This window comes from Xylocopa sonorina, chromosome 5, assembly GCF_050948175.1.
Source record: "Xylocopa sonorina isolate GNS202 chromosome 5, iyXylSono1_principal, whole genome shotgun sequence".
Lineage (NCBI taxonomy): Eukaryota > Metazoa > Arthropoda > Insecta > Hymenoptera > Apidae > Xylocopa > Xylocopa sonorina.
In genome coordinates, this window is record NC_135197.1 from 1459105 (window position 1) to 1476414 (window position 17310).

General features: G+C 35.2%; 2 protein-coding genes across 4 annotated transcripts in view; one reads left to right on the forward strand and one right to left on the reverse strand.

Annotated features, from left to right (window-relative positions):
* Positions 1 to 17310, forward strand: part of LOC143423629 (QRFP-like peptide receptor) — a 105147-nt gene that overhangs the window by 65011 nt on the left and 22826 nt on the right. The window contains exon 9 of one of the 3 annotated variants that reach the window (XM_076895111.1): positions 1459 to 1524. The exons of the other annotated variants lie outside the window; for them this stretch is intronic. Within the exon in view, the coding sequence (XP_076751226.1) occupies positions 1459 to 1468 (10 nt within the window). The 3' untranslated portion in view covers positions 1469 to 1524. Of the gene's footprint in view, positions 1 to 1458; positions 1525 to 17310 lie in introns of those variants that run through there. 3 annotated transcript variants of the gene reach the window in all.
* LOC143423851 (cilia- and flagella-associated protein 74-like) lies at positions 6413 to 17275 on the reverse strand. Its single transcript, XM_076895458.1, has 13 exons — positions 17097 to 17275; positions 16893 to 17016; positions 16670 to 16823; positions 16442 to 16575; positions 16129 to 16384; positions 15844 to 16059; positions 15614 to 15725; positions 15050 to 15344; positions 14670 to 14979; positions 14469 to 14601; positions 14236 to 14394; positions 6868 to 7173; positions 6413 to 6634 (listed from the first exon to the last, which is right to left on the reverse strand). Exons 1-13 carry the CDS (start codon positions 17226 to 17228, stop codon positions 6413 to 6415), a joined length of 2553 nt encoding a protein of 850 aa, XP_076751573.1. The 5' UTR covers positions 17229 to 17275.

The following is a 17310-nucleotide window of genomic DNA, read 5'->3' on the forward strand; positions in this document are numbered from 1 at the left end:
TAATATATTTAGTAGGAAGTATCAAAAACATTTAAGTACTCAAAAAAATATTTGTCTATATACACACGTATGTACAAACACGCGCATAAAAAGCAATTCAGGTTTTCAATCTTGCAACAAAGAGGTGTGTAACTAAACAAGAGTGCAAAGAAACGTTCATTTCGAACAACTATTTCAAATTGTATAGTACATATACACGTTATATACACGTAGAATCAAAGGAAGAGCAAACAAAATTATTAAAATACATATTGGGTATACGCACAAAATTAAGTAAGTATCTCAGATATTTTCATTAATACGAAAATAAATAATTATTTCAAATTGCTCGATATAACACAGCTAAGGAAAATATTTTTAAAAAATACTTCCGTTTTATATTTAAAATCTTCTTTTATCCACTAGTGGTTACAAGTATCGTAATTGTTGTTGATCACAACTCTAAACAATTTTTCAAATTCACTCGATTTCTTACAGTAAACAAATATTCTCGTGTTGACTTTTAGCTTAAAACGAGATTACAGCGGTCACCGTACATCCTGTCATTTGTATATCCCAACGCGTAATGCATAAGTAACCGTTCAATAAATTCTCATTTTGATTACACTGAAAATTACAAGCTACATTAATTACCGTTTTAATTAATACTTTGGGGAATTTGCTTGAACGTGTATAAAGAGACACACGTTTGTACACTCTAGGTGAAGTTCATTTAGAACCGCGCGCGCGTTGTGTGTGTGTGTGCGCGCGTGTGTGTGTGTATATTAAAATTTGAGTTTCACTAACGTTTGATATATTATGCCCTATCATTATGCTCTACCTAAGGGTGGCTCGAAAGATGAGTATGCATAAGAGATGTGCAGAAATTATTCCAACACCAGATGTCGAACGGTTTGCATCGAAACATCTGTGGGAATTGGAAAGTTAATTTTATTTTTTATTAAAGACACTGTTCTACATTCGTTCATTGAACATTTTCGATTCTTTCACCCGGACTTATTCGAAGCTACAAAGTCCATATCAAGTTCAATCCAAATACTTATTTCTTCATTCCAAGCACCTTACACAACTATGTGTTGTCGATAGATTGATAAGAGTAACGCATCATTCCATCCAGTTCATATCGACATAACAACATTTAGGTATAAACTGAAACTTATCAGTTTGCCTTATCAATTTCATAGCGATGTCGATCTAGATTGTCGAATATCTGATGTTCTAATAATCTTTACAATTTTTAAGCATGCGTTATACAAATTTTGACTAAATAAATGCTGCAAATATTGAGTCGGATATTTCATTTCGCTCTGGTAGAAAAAATCAGAGAATTGTCTTGGGTGTTACAGAACATTTTCGGAGGGCCGGTCTAATGTTACATTCATTCTCGAAACACGACGAAAAGCGAACATCCCCTCCTCCCCTCTAATATTGGTCCCGTTGCCTCCCCTTTGCTTTCAGATGGACTTGATTCCTTCGGCGCGCTCGGCCCGCGCGAAGCCAACTCTTTCGCAGGTAAAGACAACACAACCGACAACCGAGTATCTAAAGGGAATAAAGAGAAGATGCTGGTGGATACATTCCCACGCGTTTATTAGCGGCGACGGTAACGAGCAAATGTTTAAACACGCGTGGTGAACTTCCTCGCAAAGTGTTACGTTGCTGATATGTGTGAATACGGACGTTGAATCGAATGGAATACAGGAAATTGTGGATTCGACCTATAAAGTGCGTAATGTTGTTTATTCCGTACGGGTGCTGCGCGATCGAGTTCAGTGGTTCGATGTTTTTACACACGAAACGGAGAATGTTGTTTGAACGGTCGCGATGTAGTTCTGCAACGAGCGGTGTGGGTGTTTAAAGATATCTCGATGTCATATGTGTACTACCCGACCCGGTAAAATCGAAGCTAATCGGATCGAAACCCGCCCGAACGGATAACCATTTCGAGTAACGGTTGAAGGGTTAAGCAAATCACTTGCGCGGTTACTCATTATCCAAATCGCTTGAACGAAATTACCAGAGCGCAACATTGAAATCCAACTAGCTCAACAAGATGTTTCTTCTTTTCGGTATAAATTGTTTTCACATCTTTTTTTGTTAAAGATAATCAATGCGTCGTTAATCGGTAATAATATAACTTTTTTCGAATAAACAAAAATTACAACGTTCCATGTATTTCTGTGTGACTATTTGTAAAAAAATTCAATACCAAATCTAGTCGAAACCTTTCCTACTTGATGCGTACCGTTTTCTGATATCATTATCGATTTAAGTAATTCGGTGGAAAATTTGAAAGAATATTTGAATTGTAATAGAAGCAGTGGTAGGTACTAGTGAGTGGACAGTTTTAATGAAAGTTTTACTAAAATTCTTAATACAAGTGACCATCTAAAAAATAACAAAAACCCGGCAAATCGGGGTTGAAACTCGGGGGGGGGTTAAGTTGTACTTTTAAAACGACAAGACACAGTGCCGTGTTTTCAATTGTTTTCGCCACGTGAGTTGGCCATACCATTCTGTCATCCATTTTAATAGCCAACGACGACAGCAAGTCGTGTGGGGTTATAAGTCTCAATTGTACATCATAGAATGTAAATTTAAATGTCTGACCGCTATTTCGCTGCGACCGAATCATCCACTCCATTAGTTCGAAATAGAAGTTGGATCCAGTTTGGATGAAAACCATATTTTCCGATTAATCATCCCCTATGATCACCCACAAAGTGAACACCTGTAAATTCGCCTACAGATTTCCGGCACAGTTTCGGTGAATCGTTCGTTATAGTACAGCTGGTTTCAAGTAAGAACGGATATGGATAAAAAAATTTAACCCGCTCGTTGCACAACTTTAGGTTGCTCTTTGGAATATTTGTAGGAGGTAGTTAGCGGCGACTGTTATAAGTATCAATTTTAGAAGTAAAATATCTACATGTACGTGTGTGCGTGCGTTCGGTGTATATACATATATATATAACTTTCTACTAAATATGTATATTTAAATCCTATCATCGTATTATCATATTTTATTATTATACATATATATATAACTTTCTACTAAATATGTATATTTAAATTCTATCATCGTATTATCATATTTTATTATTGTACAATTTCATTGATACTGAACAGTATATGCGTGACAGATGTTTCCATTATTTGTATGGAAGAAAATGACTATAAACGATTGTTATTTCTATTTCTGGTAAGCAAACGAAATTATAATAGGCTAATGGGTGTTGCATATTGTTTTAGATAATGAGATAAATTCCGTTAGAAAACGACAGAGTTCTTAAATAGAAATTTAAAACGATTCGGATGTTAGTTAAATTTTGTTGGAAATTTAACTTTAAATTAGATTGAAAAACCTAAATTGCAATTTTGTAACAATATCGCCAAATTTTTGTATTGAAGTACAACGTGAATGTACCATAATGTCGCAATTCAGTATTATAAATTCTTATTGAATGCTCTCCTTATATAAACAATTAAAAAATGACAAATTGTATGTTGCAGAATTTTTACAAACTTTTCTTACTGTAGAATATTAATAATTGTTTTTTAAACCATTTACTGAAACCGTGTAAGAAGTTTACTTATTATGTATTTTTACAAATACAGTAAGAGAAACTTTAGGAAAGGTTTTTAGTATTCCGAATTGCATTTACAATATATCATATATTTTTTAGATATATGTTTCGTAAAAAGCTTTTCTAGTAAATTTTCCTTACACAAAATATAAACGTCTATGCTGATAAGTTTCAATCTATGAGTCGTCTAATACTAGCGGCTACTTGTATTATTTTATTTTATTTATGTACAGGAGTTTTTAATAAATATAATGTAAATTATATTACAATGAGATTTTTACACTTTTAGCATAGTCTATTTTTTCTATTTAAAATCGTATGCGTTGCAAACAAATGTGCTGGTAGGTCGCAAAAAGATTGAGAAACGCTTGTTCGTTTTTGTTGAAATCTTCTGTATGTCTTCATAATTAGCTGTTTGCCTGAAATGTTCAAGAATTTAGAACCGGAAGTTTTGGATTATTTTATATAGCTTATTTTTCTTATCTTTAAAAATGATGTTTGGAAATGATTGAAATAAGATAGAGTTCACAAAAAAGATAACACGACCATACAAAACGGGAAATTCAAACATGATCTCCTGCAATTTGTACGCTAAAAATCGTTAAACGGGTCGGAATTAAATTTTTCATTTTCACTGCATAGGATTAATTATAAAATATTGTAATCTATCGTGTTGGCCTATTTATTTGTAGGCATTGACAAGTGTATCCATGGAACATTCAACATCGATCGTTGATCATCGATCGTCCCACTAAAATTTTCATTGATCACAAAATGAATTTTCACGAGAATCAATATACACACGTGTGAAATGCATTAAAAGTTAAATGCTAGTTTTGTTCCTGTGGCTGCAGTTCCGGAAACTCCGTTCGTTGATCAATTCGAAATTTAGGTGGCGAGTGGGTGTTGAATATATGATAAAATTCTTGTTTCGGATATTTATTAATTTCTGAGGTATTAATAAAAAACTTGATAAAAAGCTGCCTATATTGACTCAGTCTGGTCCGTACTGCAGAAAAAGCACAGAGCGTGTACCGTGTTGTAACCTAAAAGTTCAGAAACGTATAATTTTCTGTTGCAGAGTTATACAGCCAGCGTACTTTAATATGGCACCAAAAGTTTTTCGTCAACATCTCGAAAATCCATCACCTTTTTTTTACCATTCTTTGGAATTTCGTAGCAATTAGCGAACAAGATCTTCTGCAATTTCATTCGCTTCTTCTAACACGTAATTACTGGCTTATATGTACAATTAGAGCGTACAATATATATATTACCGAACAGAAATCACCGCTGATTTTCGACCAATGGGAAAAAAAATCGCTCTACTCAACCGTAGAAAATTGTATGCGAAAGTTCTAGTATACCGTGCGATTTACGGTTGACCTGTAGATTATATCATATCGTAGCAATTCTACTATAGTATCTATCATGCGTTTAAAAGTAAAACCCTCGAGCTTACTCTGTATTCTTATGAGAAATAAAGTTTCCGAAATTGTGATTCGGTGTATTAGAAAGGAACGTTATTTAAAATATATCTGCAGATCGTTTTCAAGACCTTGATTAATTTCCTGTACAGGAAAGCCTCGTATAACACCGTTTTAGAATTAGAGCGAATGTTGCACTTAATTAACTAACATAGTGTGTCTAATTCTCTTTTGCAAAAACTTACAGCCTAGTTACTTGAGATAACGTTGGAGAAACTTCAGAGGCTAAGAACATCTAGCTAAAAATAGAACGCCCTCGGTTAAACGATGCTTACATGGTATTAATAACGAAACAAATGATATTTAATGCACATTAATATAGAATATTTTTAATGAAAGTTGCTTCGAGAAAAATATTTCTCTTGATCATAAAAATATAATAGTATAGCTTTTGGATTTTTAAAAGCTACCCGCCATTCTTATATTATATAATTCTTTGTTTCGCGTGTAACGCGGTATTTTTTAGAAATCTAATTATCGTGTTATACGGGGGTTACCTCTACCCACTCCATAGATAATATAGATTAAAGCAAAAAGATCAAATTCGTCTCGTCCCTTTGGATCACCAAATTTTTATACGGTTGGTCGCTGAAATAATGAGTGCGATGACTCAATTATACAGTTAACTAATTATGCAGGTCGTTAATTACGCGTTTTAATTATAGTATTCGTTATAGTATTCATTAGGATTTCCGTGTACGTAAATATAAGAAGTGTGCGTGGCATGTAATTTGTAATACACGTGATAGTTATTGGTTGACGCGCAGTGTGTGGTGTACGTAAGTATACATATATAGATTTACTGAAAATGCGATAGTCATTGTGTCTTTGAAATTACTATTTCATCTTCCACGAAGCGTGCTGGAATGATCAACAATGAAAGAATCGAACAACTGTTTGCTTTGCTAAGCGAGTACAACGAACACACATGTATTTGAAATTCTTCGTTGCTTTGTATTTATTTTTATAGAGACAAATCCATGAGGAAGCTGTATCGATTTGTTACGTTTATCTCGGCATGCAAATACTTGAATAAACTATCGAAGGTACACCGCGTGAGATTTTATCATTTTATTATTACGATGAAACCTAAAGCACCTAAGCGAAAAGCGTGGAAAGATCTTGGGGAACGAGGAAAATTTTAAAAAGATTGATTTCCACAAATTACCCGCTTCGCAGCCCTACGATACGCGTTATTTAATAAATATCGGAACTGTAATTGAAACTAGTACGTAAACGAAACGATGGAGCTGAATAATACGTGCATCCAAGGGAGAGACTTGAAAATTGTAGTTTTAATGAAATCCATCGATGCGTGCGAATGAAAGGGTTGATTTTCTACTTGGCCGAGCATATAATTAGGAACTCGTGCGACGTCCAGTTTCCCAACACGAACTTTACTATCGCTACATAGCAATAATTCGATATTTTCAGCCCGTCTGATTTCATTCCCTTTCTGCTCTCTTCCTTCTTCTTCATTCTCGCTGTTGCTTCAACGTCTACCTTAGGATCGGAAGCGTTTCTCTTCGTTGCCGTGTGAAATCGTACACCAAATTCCACCTACGGCGTACCAGTGGAGGAGAGTCAGTGGAGTATTCTTCGGTGCTTTCGGATATACCGAAGGTACTGATCTATATGATCAGTGTTCGAAGTAACGAGGGTTGGCTTGGACATTGAAGATAAAAGATTTTGGAGATGAAAATCAATATTGTATAAAAGCGCCAAATGTAGCATATACAATAAGATTAAAAAAAGACAAACTTTATCGAACAAATGATATGATGTCTAAATACCTTCTTTTTCTCTGGAACCACTAACTGCATGCTCTCGTTGAGATTCCAAAACGAGAAACGACTACGATCCTGCGATGGTTTGAGATTTCCACCGAATATTGCCAATTTCTCGTCCAAATGCAAATTATCGTCGAATTCTATTTTTTTCGATGATTTTCTACTGTTGTCACCGACGACTTTCTTACCCCTTCTTTTTTTCTCGGTCGATTTGTGTCGAGGTTTCTCCTGCACTCGTGGTATTTCACCCTCCAATACGTCGACCAGGTAAACATGAAATATCAGTAGGCATGATCCAGTATTTTCTACCTGATATAGTGAATAAAAAGAAAAAATACAAACATATAGATATGTACTTATATCGCTATTAGGATGCTTGTCACGAACGATAAATTTGTCTGCGAGATCTATTCGAATAATTTATTCGAAACGCGAACAATTCGTTTGAATTAAAAAGAAGATCAATCGGAACAAAAGAAGACACCGAAGCGATTGAATGTTTTGACGTATCAGGTGTTAAATTCAGGTGTTAGTATTCAGGGGAAATTGGATTTCAAAGGTCGTATCTTTGGCGACAGGTTCCTTCAATCTATAGAGAAATTCCTCTAATTTACGAAGATCTCGTTACACCCAGCTTTCTAGCCGGCGTCAAACTGCTGAAAGGCTGCGTGGGACTCGGAAACAATCCGACGATGAGACTAAACGGAGACGGAAAGTTGCGAAACCCGAGAGACAAAGGCAATAGCCGTGAGGGTGAGGAGAAAGGTAATAATATGAAAGGATTATGTTATAAAAACAAAGTACCAGTTTCATCATGCAATTACTGTAAAATGAAAAAAGAGTTTCGTTGATACAACAGCAAAAAAAAGCATTATCTTTTATTTAAATAGTGTTGCTATTTCCCAACAAAAGAAAAAGAAGATCTGTTCTCCGTGGCTGAAATATAGAATCGATAGAGGGTAATAATGCAATTTGTATAATTATGCCAATTAAACAGTCAACTAAATGCTGAAAATGCACACACACACACACGCGCGCGCGCACGCACGCACGCACGCACGCACGCACAACAATTGAGATTATAAAGATTAAATAAAGCAGTTAGAATTGTCAATTAGAATTGTTGAGATATTCGATTTGAATACCGCAGGTAAACACACCCAGGAAGATGTTTTACTCGAAAATTAACTACAATTAGTACTGTATAATTTGATTCTCTGTAAAGAATACAGAATGTTGAATTATTGTAATCAAGTAACGTTGAAAAGAAGAAACGTTCTAGTATATATGATATATATTTTAGACAACACACGATAAATCGATCAAAAGTTGTCTTGCGCGATCCATAATAATAAGGTCCACGAGCGTGCGTCGCGCATATTTAAACAAGACGCGAGATTTGAGGTTATCACAAAGAGGGAGAAACTATACCGAAAAGGGGAGCCGTTGAATATGCATAGACGAATATCGTAGCAGGTGATGTTTTTCATTTTTTGCAAGCCATTTTATTTGTTGTATCCCATAAACAGCAATATTTATTTTAATCAAGTTGTTTTCCTGTATTAGGAAAATTCCTTTAATAGCCTGTACATGAAATTATTTGATCTTTATTGCATGGAAAATTACTAAAGATTAACTTAGCTAAGGGATGATCAAAAAAATTTCTCATTTTTTAAGCACAAAATAGTTACACGGACATTTTCCTGGAAGGTATGAATATTATATTAATCAAGTTCAGGCGTAATTCGCCGACGATTAGCAATTGCCGTTGTTCAGGACTCATCGTCGATTCGTTCTATTTACCGGCACTTTCAATATCCTTTGTGGATTTCTCAGCGATCGTTGGGCAACTTTGTAAGCGCAAGACACGCGCCGTGAAACCGCGACGGAGGATTGTTTCGCAGGAGTTGATGGCCACTTCCAGGCATCAAAGTACCGGAAGTCGGCTAAGTGGGAAAGATCCAGCGCTGTGTAACGCTATACAAGACGAGGAACATAACAGGCTCGAGTGACAAGAAACATGGCGCGGTGGATCACGAGTCATAAAAGTACGAATTAAACTCGTTGCGGTGGTATTTCTACGGTGTCCATTGTGAATTCAACGTAGAAGCTGGCATCGTTTTTTTTTTCTTAGTGCCATAAAAAACTGCGTTTTTAAATTGTTCTCACAGAGAGGTTGAATTTCTAGTAAGTAATAAATGGTCAAATAATGCTATAATATTAGATAAACGTCATGCTATAATATTAGAAAAACGTCATATTAGATAAACATCTTTATACTACTGCACTTTATCTACTATGTTGACAGTGCATAGTATGTGTATATGCTTGGAGGAAATTTAAATATCGATTAATCTTATTTGCTTTCAACGATATTTTATTTGTTTTCAACGATTGTTTCTTCATAATTTTGATCTATAACATGGTAAAATTACAATCTCTAAGAGGGATTACTGGAGATCGTCTAAAGCAACGAGGATACGAAATAAGCTTCTTTACGTGATAAATTAAATCGCGCTACTCTCTGCAACCCGCATTAAATATTAAAATGAGATGAAACGAGGCGACAGATTCAACAATCAGTTTAAGCAAAAATATTAATTAACTAATTATTTAGGGTTATCCTAAATGTGTTTTCTAGATAATTACAACAATTCTGGTTTATCGTATAATACTAACAGAAACGTAGCCGATCGATGAGAAATAAGGTCACTAGATAGAGCCGCTTCTTGTTGAACAATCACTGGCTAAAATGAATATTTCTGAATGTTGATTCATCTTTTATTCAAAGTAAAATTGAAATCAACTAAAAACTTACCGTTTACTATTAGTGTTAATTAATAAGTAATTTCGCAAGCGTTTCCTTTACAATAAACTTTTCTTTCCAAAATATTGTACTACGAACAATATTTCCTTTCACCATAAAATTCCATCGTTAGTATTGTATTCTACGCGGCACAAGGATTCTCCCTTTATTAGAATGTCTAACGTAATATTCGACCATTTTCCACCGTCTTGCCTTCAAGGACTTCCAATGAAATAGAGTATTTGAATTTAGTTCACGTTTTTTAATGTTTTGCCACCGGTACGAATGATGGCTTGGCTATAGAGAAGCAAACGATCAAGCTTCGCTTGGCTTGATTAAGGGGATGAAAAGTGCTGGGCTGAATAGCCGGAAACGAGATAATATGGCTGATCAAACGAGCCCTGTTAGCTCACGGATCTTTGAAGTTTATTTCTACATAGTCACCAGATTGGTTCTCTTTAAATTATCGATTCGGAGGTGTTGGAGGAAAGGGCTAATCTGAAAAGAAGGGTGCGAAGAATGTTCGTTTTGATCGAGTTCTACGGATCCTTAGAAACGACAGGAGTGAGAATGTAGTTTAAGAATGAAAAGAAAATCAATCGAATTTGCTTTCTAATTTTGCAGTTCGCCAAAGTAAATCGATTGTTCTTTAAGTAACTTTCTCTTGTAAATTATTCAAGTTTATTTCAGACTTTGCTAAGCATTATCGTAAAAATATTTAGAGACAATTTTCACTGAAAAGTATCCAATTTTTGAAATCTTAATTACCAAACTGGGAAGAAATTAAGGAAAACGGTTACCGAGAATTATTTAATAAAATAAACACGATTATATCCACGTATTTTAAATAACAAATATCATATTAATTGAAACCAATGATTCGCAATTAATTCGTTAGTATGTAATTCGTAAAATCAATTCCTGAATCCGTGGAATAAATCTCAAAATAATTAATTCAAGATTTCGAGAGGTAAAAACATAGGATTCGCAATATCTGTTTAAAAGATCCGTGATAATTCACTAATCACGAAACTGTTCTTTTTTCATCTTTCATCGTATTCCAGTAACGTTCTCTCGGCATTTTTTTCATTAGTTAAATGCGCAATATCAGCACAGACGAAATTGCGTTTCGGGTCGCGTTTCCCAGTCGTTATTGGACCAGTGAATGGTTGTTAGATCACTCGAAAGGGTGAAAAGGTACCGTGGATAAATTTATCGGCACTTGTCTATATACAGATTCTGACTTCTCGATTTAGGATAATATTTTCCGAATGATTGACCGTACTCCATATCACTCTAACTCGCACGATCCGTTTTTCGATATCTACCTTTGAGCAGAATCGAGGTGGAATGAAAAAAGTAGTTTTACTTTTACCTTTTGAAAATTAACGTTCTATGTGTACTCTAAGAAGATTCGATTTCTTTCGTTTTTAGTAGATTAATTATCTACTAGAAACGAAGGAAAAATTTCACTTCATAGAAGAGTACCGAATCTGATTTATCAAAAATGGAATACGAAAGATGCTGTTCGAACAGGATTCATGAGTTCTAGATACAGATTCGCAAAGAGAGTTCTTGCCAGTGTCGATATCGCCTATAAATTGTTACATTACTTCTGTCGATACTAATTCGTCGATAATAAATTAAAAATAATAAAAAATCTTACTAAATTGTGTAAAATTTAACACTAATGCATTACAGATGCATTAAAAAAATGAAAACTGTCTGTGTTACAAACAAAATTGCGAAAAAATATTGTTTCCAAGTTACAATTTGTCATTCGCAGAAGATAGTTTTATACGAAAGCCGATTATACGCCGATCGTGGTCAAAGTTCGCCACAAACTGGTTAAACGATGTTTGAAGTAGTCACATCGTTCCATCCCCCTCTAAACTTATACTGTTTCTAGTTCTTGCTGTATTTACTTGATAGATTTGCTATCTGCCTTGCACAAGGTAACAACTATGAAATTATCCTGTGACAGACGCGAACCAAAGACAAATATAATGTTTGAAAACGTTTCATGGTATTGACACTGTCATCGTTTACCTCCATGTGGCTTAAAGGTAAGTTTGCAAAAGTTAGACGGCGTTGAATCGCAGACAGGACATAGCAGCAGCCAATAAAATAGGATAAAGAATGGAAAATAATTAATCGCAATCGATTCGTTGTATAGCAAGATTAGCAAGACTAATTATATAATACAATTTAATTACAGTTATGTCATTAAAAATAGTATTTTCTTACGTTGAACCGTATTTGAATACAATCAACTCTTCTATAAGAGAATTATCGTCACTTTTTTCATCGTTATTATACCAAAACCAATAATCCTGCTGTCCGCGTGTTACATATTAAATTATTTCAATAATTAACTGTTCCTAACATTAGATACTTTAACAAACATCCATAATGCTTGTTCTAATCAGCTTAAATCGGTTTCACTGGTAATCGAAATTTCATTAACAACATTGATCCATTTATATAATTTTCTAAGAAATAGAAATTCGAAAATCTTTTCGAAAATTGACTAGAACATAGATATTGATTTATCAAGCAAAGTATACCTACTCGACCAACCGATGGTATACAAAATTACCATTCAAAGTTCTACTAATATTAATTGTCGATAATTTATTCTCAAGCTTGCAGAATTTATAATTAAATGCGTATTTTTTCACAACTGGTTTGACTAGGCTATGAAAATTGTAAGCAGCTTAGATTAATCGTTCATTTGCACTGTACCTGTACGATCCATTCTCGTGTATAAGCATATACGTACATATATACATATACAGGGTGATCCGTAACTGCCCCAGACAACACAAGATAAGATGGTGGCGACACCATACCGGCACTGTAGCGACACTTCCGAGGAGTGTCAGCAGATCCATAGTCATCTACGTCCGCACTTGTTAGCTAAAATGCCGGCACGCAGTGGCAGCACGTTCTAGTCACCAACGTAGCACGCGTGCGAATGACACTGCGCCAGCACCAGCGTGACACGCGTGTCATCGTTCCATTCAAAAATTTTTTCTGCATTGGCGTAGGCGTCACATTTGTTAATGGGGACCACCTGTTATTCCGTACAAATTAAATACGTCAGAGTTTAGATATCCGCATACGAGTACTGACAGACGTTTTGGTAGTTCTTTGCCAACATTTATAGTTACTGAGAGAGCCATATATATTTTTTCAATTCGTCAGGAAAATTCATGCCAATAGAGAGTATTAAATACGATGGCAGCATATTGTTTAAAGAAATGTAATAAATGATACATTTACTTATAAAATGTTGAACCAATTAAGTTACGTTTACTTTGCTAGCGTATCACAACTTTCAGGTGAAAATATTGAACGTAATTATTTGTTTTCCTTTGGTACATATATTCTTGTGGTAAATGGTTTTATCGTTTGTAAGGATTATTAAATATAAAGTATACCTTTGTTACATGAATTTTTAACGATGTGTTGAAAAAAATATTTATAAAATAAGTGTATGTATTTTTACGATAAAGTAATTAACGAGTTTTCTGAAAAAATCGCTGTATTAAGTTATAGTTTATAGAAAATAATAAAAAGAAGTTTTTATATCTTTCTTTCGTGTCAGTGTATCTATTTTCGAATCGAAATAAATAAATTGCTTAGTTTAGTCATTTTTAATATTCGTTTATAATTTTTATGCAAACAGCTTCTTCATTGGTATATATTAGCCTACGCCACTGCCACGCGTGTCACTATGGTGAGTTGATAGTGTCATTGGCACGCCGTGTCGCCCCTGTGCTATATCGCCGTGCTTTGATAGTGCCGTGACACGCAGTGTCACTCCAGTGCTAGCCCTGTGCTATTACGAGAACTGAGAGGTAGCACCGTGCTAGCACAGTGCTTACAGTTCCACCCGGTGCCATTGGCGCTACAATCGCTGGTTGTCTGGGTGGTGGTACAATCAAAAGAGGAGTGATTTTACATGAAAAAATGTGTCGAAAATATAGAATAACAATTTTTCACTTGAGGCTTTGTTTTCGAGAAAATTGACTTTGAATTTTCATCGGATACGGGTGCCAGGAACAGGTACTGAAATAGAATGTTTGAAGCAAAGTTTATTCTTACAGTAATTGCTGAAAATGTTGGTTGGCTATCCTGCCGAAAACATAATTCTGCTCTTCCAATTAAATTTCTATGAACGCTTTCTAAGACATTCGGTTGTTTTAATGTATGAAAGGCTGCAATAAGCTTTTTTTTCGATTGTTCGCAACTTGTGATTTCTTCGGAATACACGGTTGATTTAACATGTCTTCAGAAGTAAAAGTCAAGCGGATCTATTATTCCACTACAACCAATCCAACTTTGGTAATGTTGGTTTAAAAAATCTCTCACAGCTAGGAAAACATTTCTGTGATATTGCAAGTGTTTATCAACATAAGTTCAATTAAGGCAATAATCTACAGTGAGATCCGCCATATCGAGACGTGATGAAGCGCACCCGTACCCGGCGAAAATTTCGGTTGTACGGACAAATTTTTTAATAATATATATTAATACTTGTAACAATTATTAAAACTCACAGAGATTTTCAATTCAACCGACTTCTCATCAACAACTTCAAAACGAGCGACACGAAACCGAGGCTTTAGGACATAAGATGGTATGACTCCTCTTCCAGATATCCTCACGTTCCATGTTGTTCTGGTTCTCGGGTTAAACACATCGAAATGCTCTTCGTCCTAATGAAAATAAATTGAATTTGGCACTATTTTTAAATGAAATTTGAAGATTCTCTATTCTTCATATATCTCACTCCTTCCTCGTTCTCTTGCGTCGGTTTATAAGTAACCGGAAGTTTCAAAACGGAGCCAATTTCGATCGTCTTTCCAGAGGGCACGAAGAATGGTCCAGACGGATTTAACAGATTCACCTCTACTTTCACACTTCTGATTAAAACAGATATCATATTCGTATGTAGAAAGTTATTAGTTTCGCAATCGCAGATAACACGTACCGGTTAGAAATATTTTTAACGAAGAGGAACTTTCTGGCGGATGTACCAATCGCTGTTCGTCCAAAGACTATTTCTCGATCCTCGTTTAGAAGCAAAACTTCAGGCCTCGTGATTGGACAAATTAATTTAGCGAATAATCGTTCGTTTCGTTTCAACCCATTTTTCACTTCCATATTGATGGTGCACGTAATTAAAATGTTCGAAACACAAGGCTCGAACGTTTCCAGTAAATTATTTTCACCGGTCAATTTGTCCACATCGAGAACCTCTTCTTTTTTATCAACTGCTACTTTCTTATTCAATTTTTTCTCTTTAGAATAGTAGAAATTTTGCTTATATTCTTTTCAATTTTTTCATTCCTTTTATCTTAATATAAATACCTTTCTTTGGCGATTGATAGTCTCTATCTGGTTTCATTTCCTGTTCTTCGACATTCATTTTCAATCGTAGGTCCCCCTCGAATATCGCGCTCTCCGGTAGCTTTGGTTGGAAGAGAAAATTTACATCGACCCTTTCATTATTATTTAAAGTACCAGATTGTGGTACAATGTTGACTGTGTCGGAAGAACTTTGAAATTCGAAACCAGCCGTGAATTCTTTGTTTTGGTACTTTACAATTCCGCAGGTACAGTGAGGGTAGGAAGCCATATTGATTCCCTTCAAGTGTATAGAGGCCTGAATTTTGAGACATTTTGTTAACAATATTATAATATACAAATTATAATAATTGTAAAAAATAAATTGTAATAATTCTTTTTAAATATAACGGACACATGTTACGCAAATTAAAAGGGGAATAATTATGTTAATTACATACAGGTATTAATAAGTAGCTTGCATATTTAATTTGTATGTCACGGATTGAATAGTTTATAGTAATTTCTTAAAATAATATTTTATTATGTAATTAATTAATACGAGAAAAGTATCCAAGAGTTATTTACCATTGCAAATGAACCACAAGGGGTGGCAGGTAATTCGATGATTTGTTCACTTAACTCGCAGAGGGTATCGACGATGCACGCGTTAACTTTCGTGACGTTCCTTCCATTTTTTCTATCGCAATAGTCCAATTCTATACCAACATATACATTTCACTAGTCTCTCCAGTTTTCAAATCTTAATTACTAAATACACGTAACTGTTTTCTTTTGCCACAGAATCGTCATTATACGTAACGTTTTCACTATCATTCTCCTCTCGATCGTTCATTTGACGCTTAAACTCGGCTGTTTTAAGATTCACAGACATGACAGATGGAAAACCACACGTCGTGTAATTACGCCGTCGGTTTGTCGATTGCGCGTTCAAATAATCCTTCAGTTTCTTCAGTTCCATTCGTTTCTTTCTCCCAGCGAGCTCAGCCAGCGTGGCTACTCGTACGAGAAAACTGTCGAACGATTGATCCTTCATAAATTTGATCAACCGACTCTAACAACAAAAATAAATTGTACGCAACCTCTGTGCACCGCTGAAACCGTTTGCTCCGATTTCGTTCCCAGGAATGTCCGTTAGACACGGAGAATAAATTAAATGAAGCCTGATAGTTTCTCCAGGGAGAATGGCTCCGACACCGTGGTTAGGATGTATATCCATGGACGACGGTAAAAGTGGGAAAGCGTACTTTTGAGTAAGCAGAGACTGATTCGTCAATGTTAACTCTGTAGAAATTGATTCGTGAGTGTAAACGTGTCCCAAATCAATGTTTGTTGGTTCTGAAAAATGAAATTATGACAAATTTTCTTCTTTTCTCTTTTTCTTTTTTTTTTTACCTATGATTAGACCATGACAAGCGGTCAAACTGGCAAGAATTTTCGCTATCGATGCCGGTGGCTTTTCTGGCTCCTGGGACAAAATTTCCACTTGGATTGGAAATTCGAGCATGTTTAACGACGGATTGTAATATCTACTATCGAATGTTCTATCAATTTGTTTGAAGTTTATTGAAAAAGAAAGTGTTGATAATTTGATAAATTGAAAAATTCACTGTTTTCTTCTACCGTTTGGCATTTGCGATGATGCTTGACTCAGGCATCAGTCTTACAGTAATTTTGCGAGGTATTCCAGGTTGTAGAACCGTAGATTTCGGATACACTGATATTTGTCTTCGTAAACACCCTGGCGTTTTTATGATAACTTCCACAGTGGAACTACCTGAAACTTACTTCGGTTCTTCAATTACTCGCATACTTAATAACTCGTTTTACTCGAATAAAAAGATACCAGTGTTGATAACGTTGAAGATTTGCTGACAAACATCCGAATCGATCATTACAATGCCAAGATCAACGCACGGTGGATCCAACTGAATTTGATAACCAGTGACTTCCGCCCAAATTGGAACGTTCTACTTGAAAGATATTCGATGTTCAGTTCATTTTGTGTTTCATAGCCTATCATTTCTATGACGAATTGGAAACCAGAGACCTGCTTGCCAAACACTCTGTTGTCGGTCAAAAAGTAAACTTCCATTATTTCGTGATGCAAGCCAACGTATCTTGGTCGAAACGAAACGTTCAAATTGCATTTGAATTTTGTCGGGACTTCGATTCGATACATTGTTCGAGACTCTTGACCATTTGAAATATCCTTGCCGATGTTTTCTACATTCGTGGCTTCAAAAAAATTTCGTAAGAACACG

What these genes read in the sequence shown, in the direction of transcription:
- LOC143423851 (XM_076895458.1), bottom strand. Translation starts at nt 17,228, where the DNA reads ATGTATCGAATCGAAGTCCCGACAAAATTCAAATGCAATTTGAACGTT. An exon ending in TTGTCATGGTCTAATCATAG is followed by an intron (nt 16,385 to 16,441) that starts GTAAAAAAAAAA and finishes TTCATTTTTCAG; the next exon opens with AACCAACAAACATTGATTTG. An exon ending in GGTTTCAGCGGTGCACAGAG is followed by an intron (nt 16,060 to 16,128) that starts GTTGCGTACAAT and finishes ATCGTTCGACAG; the next exon opens with TTTTCTCGTACGAGTAGCCA.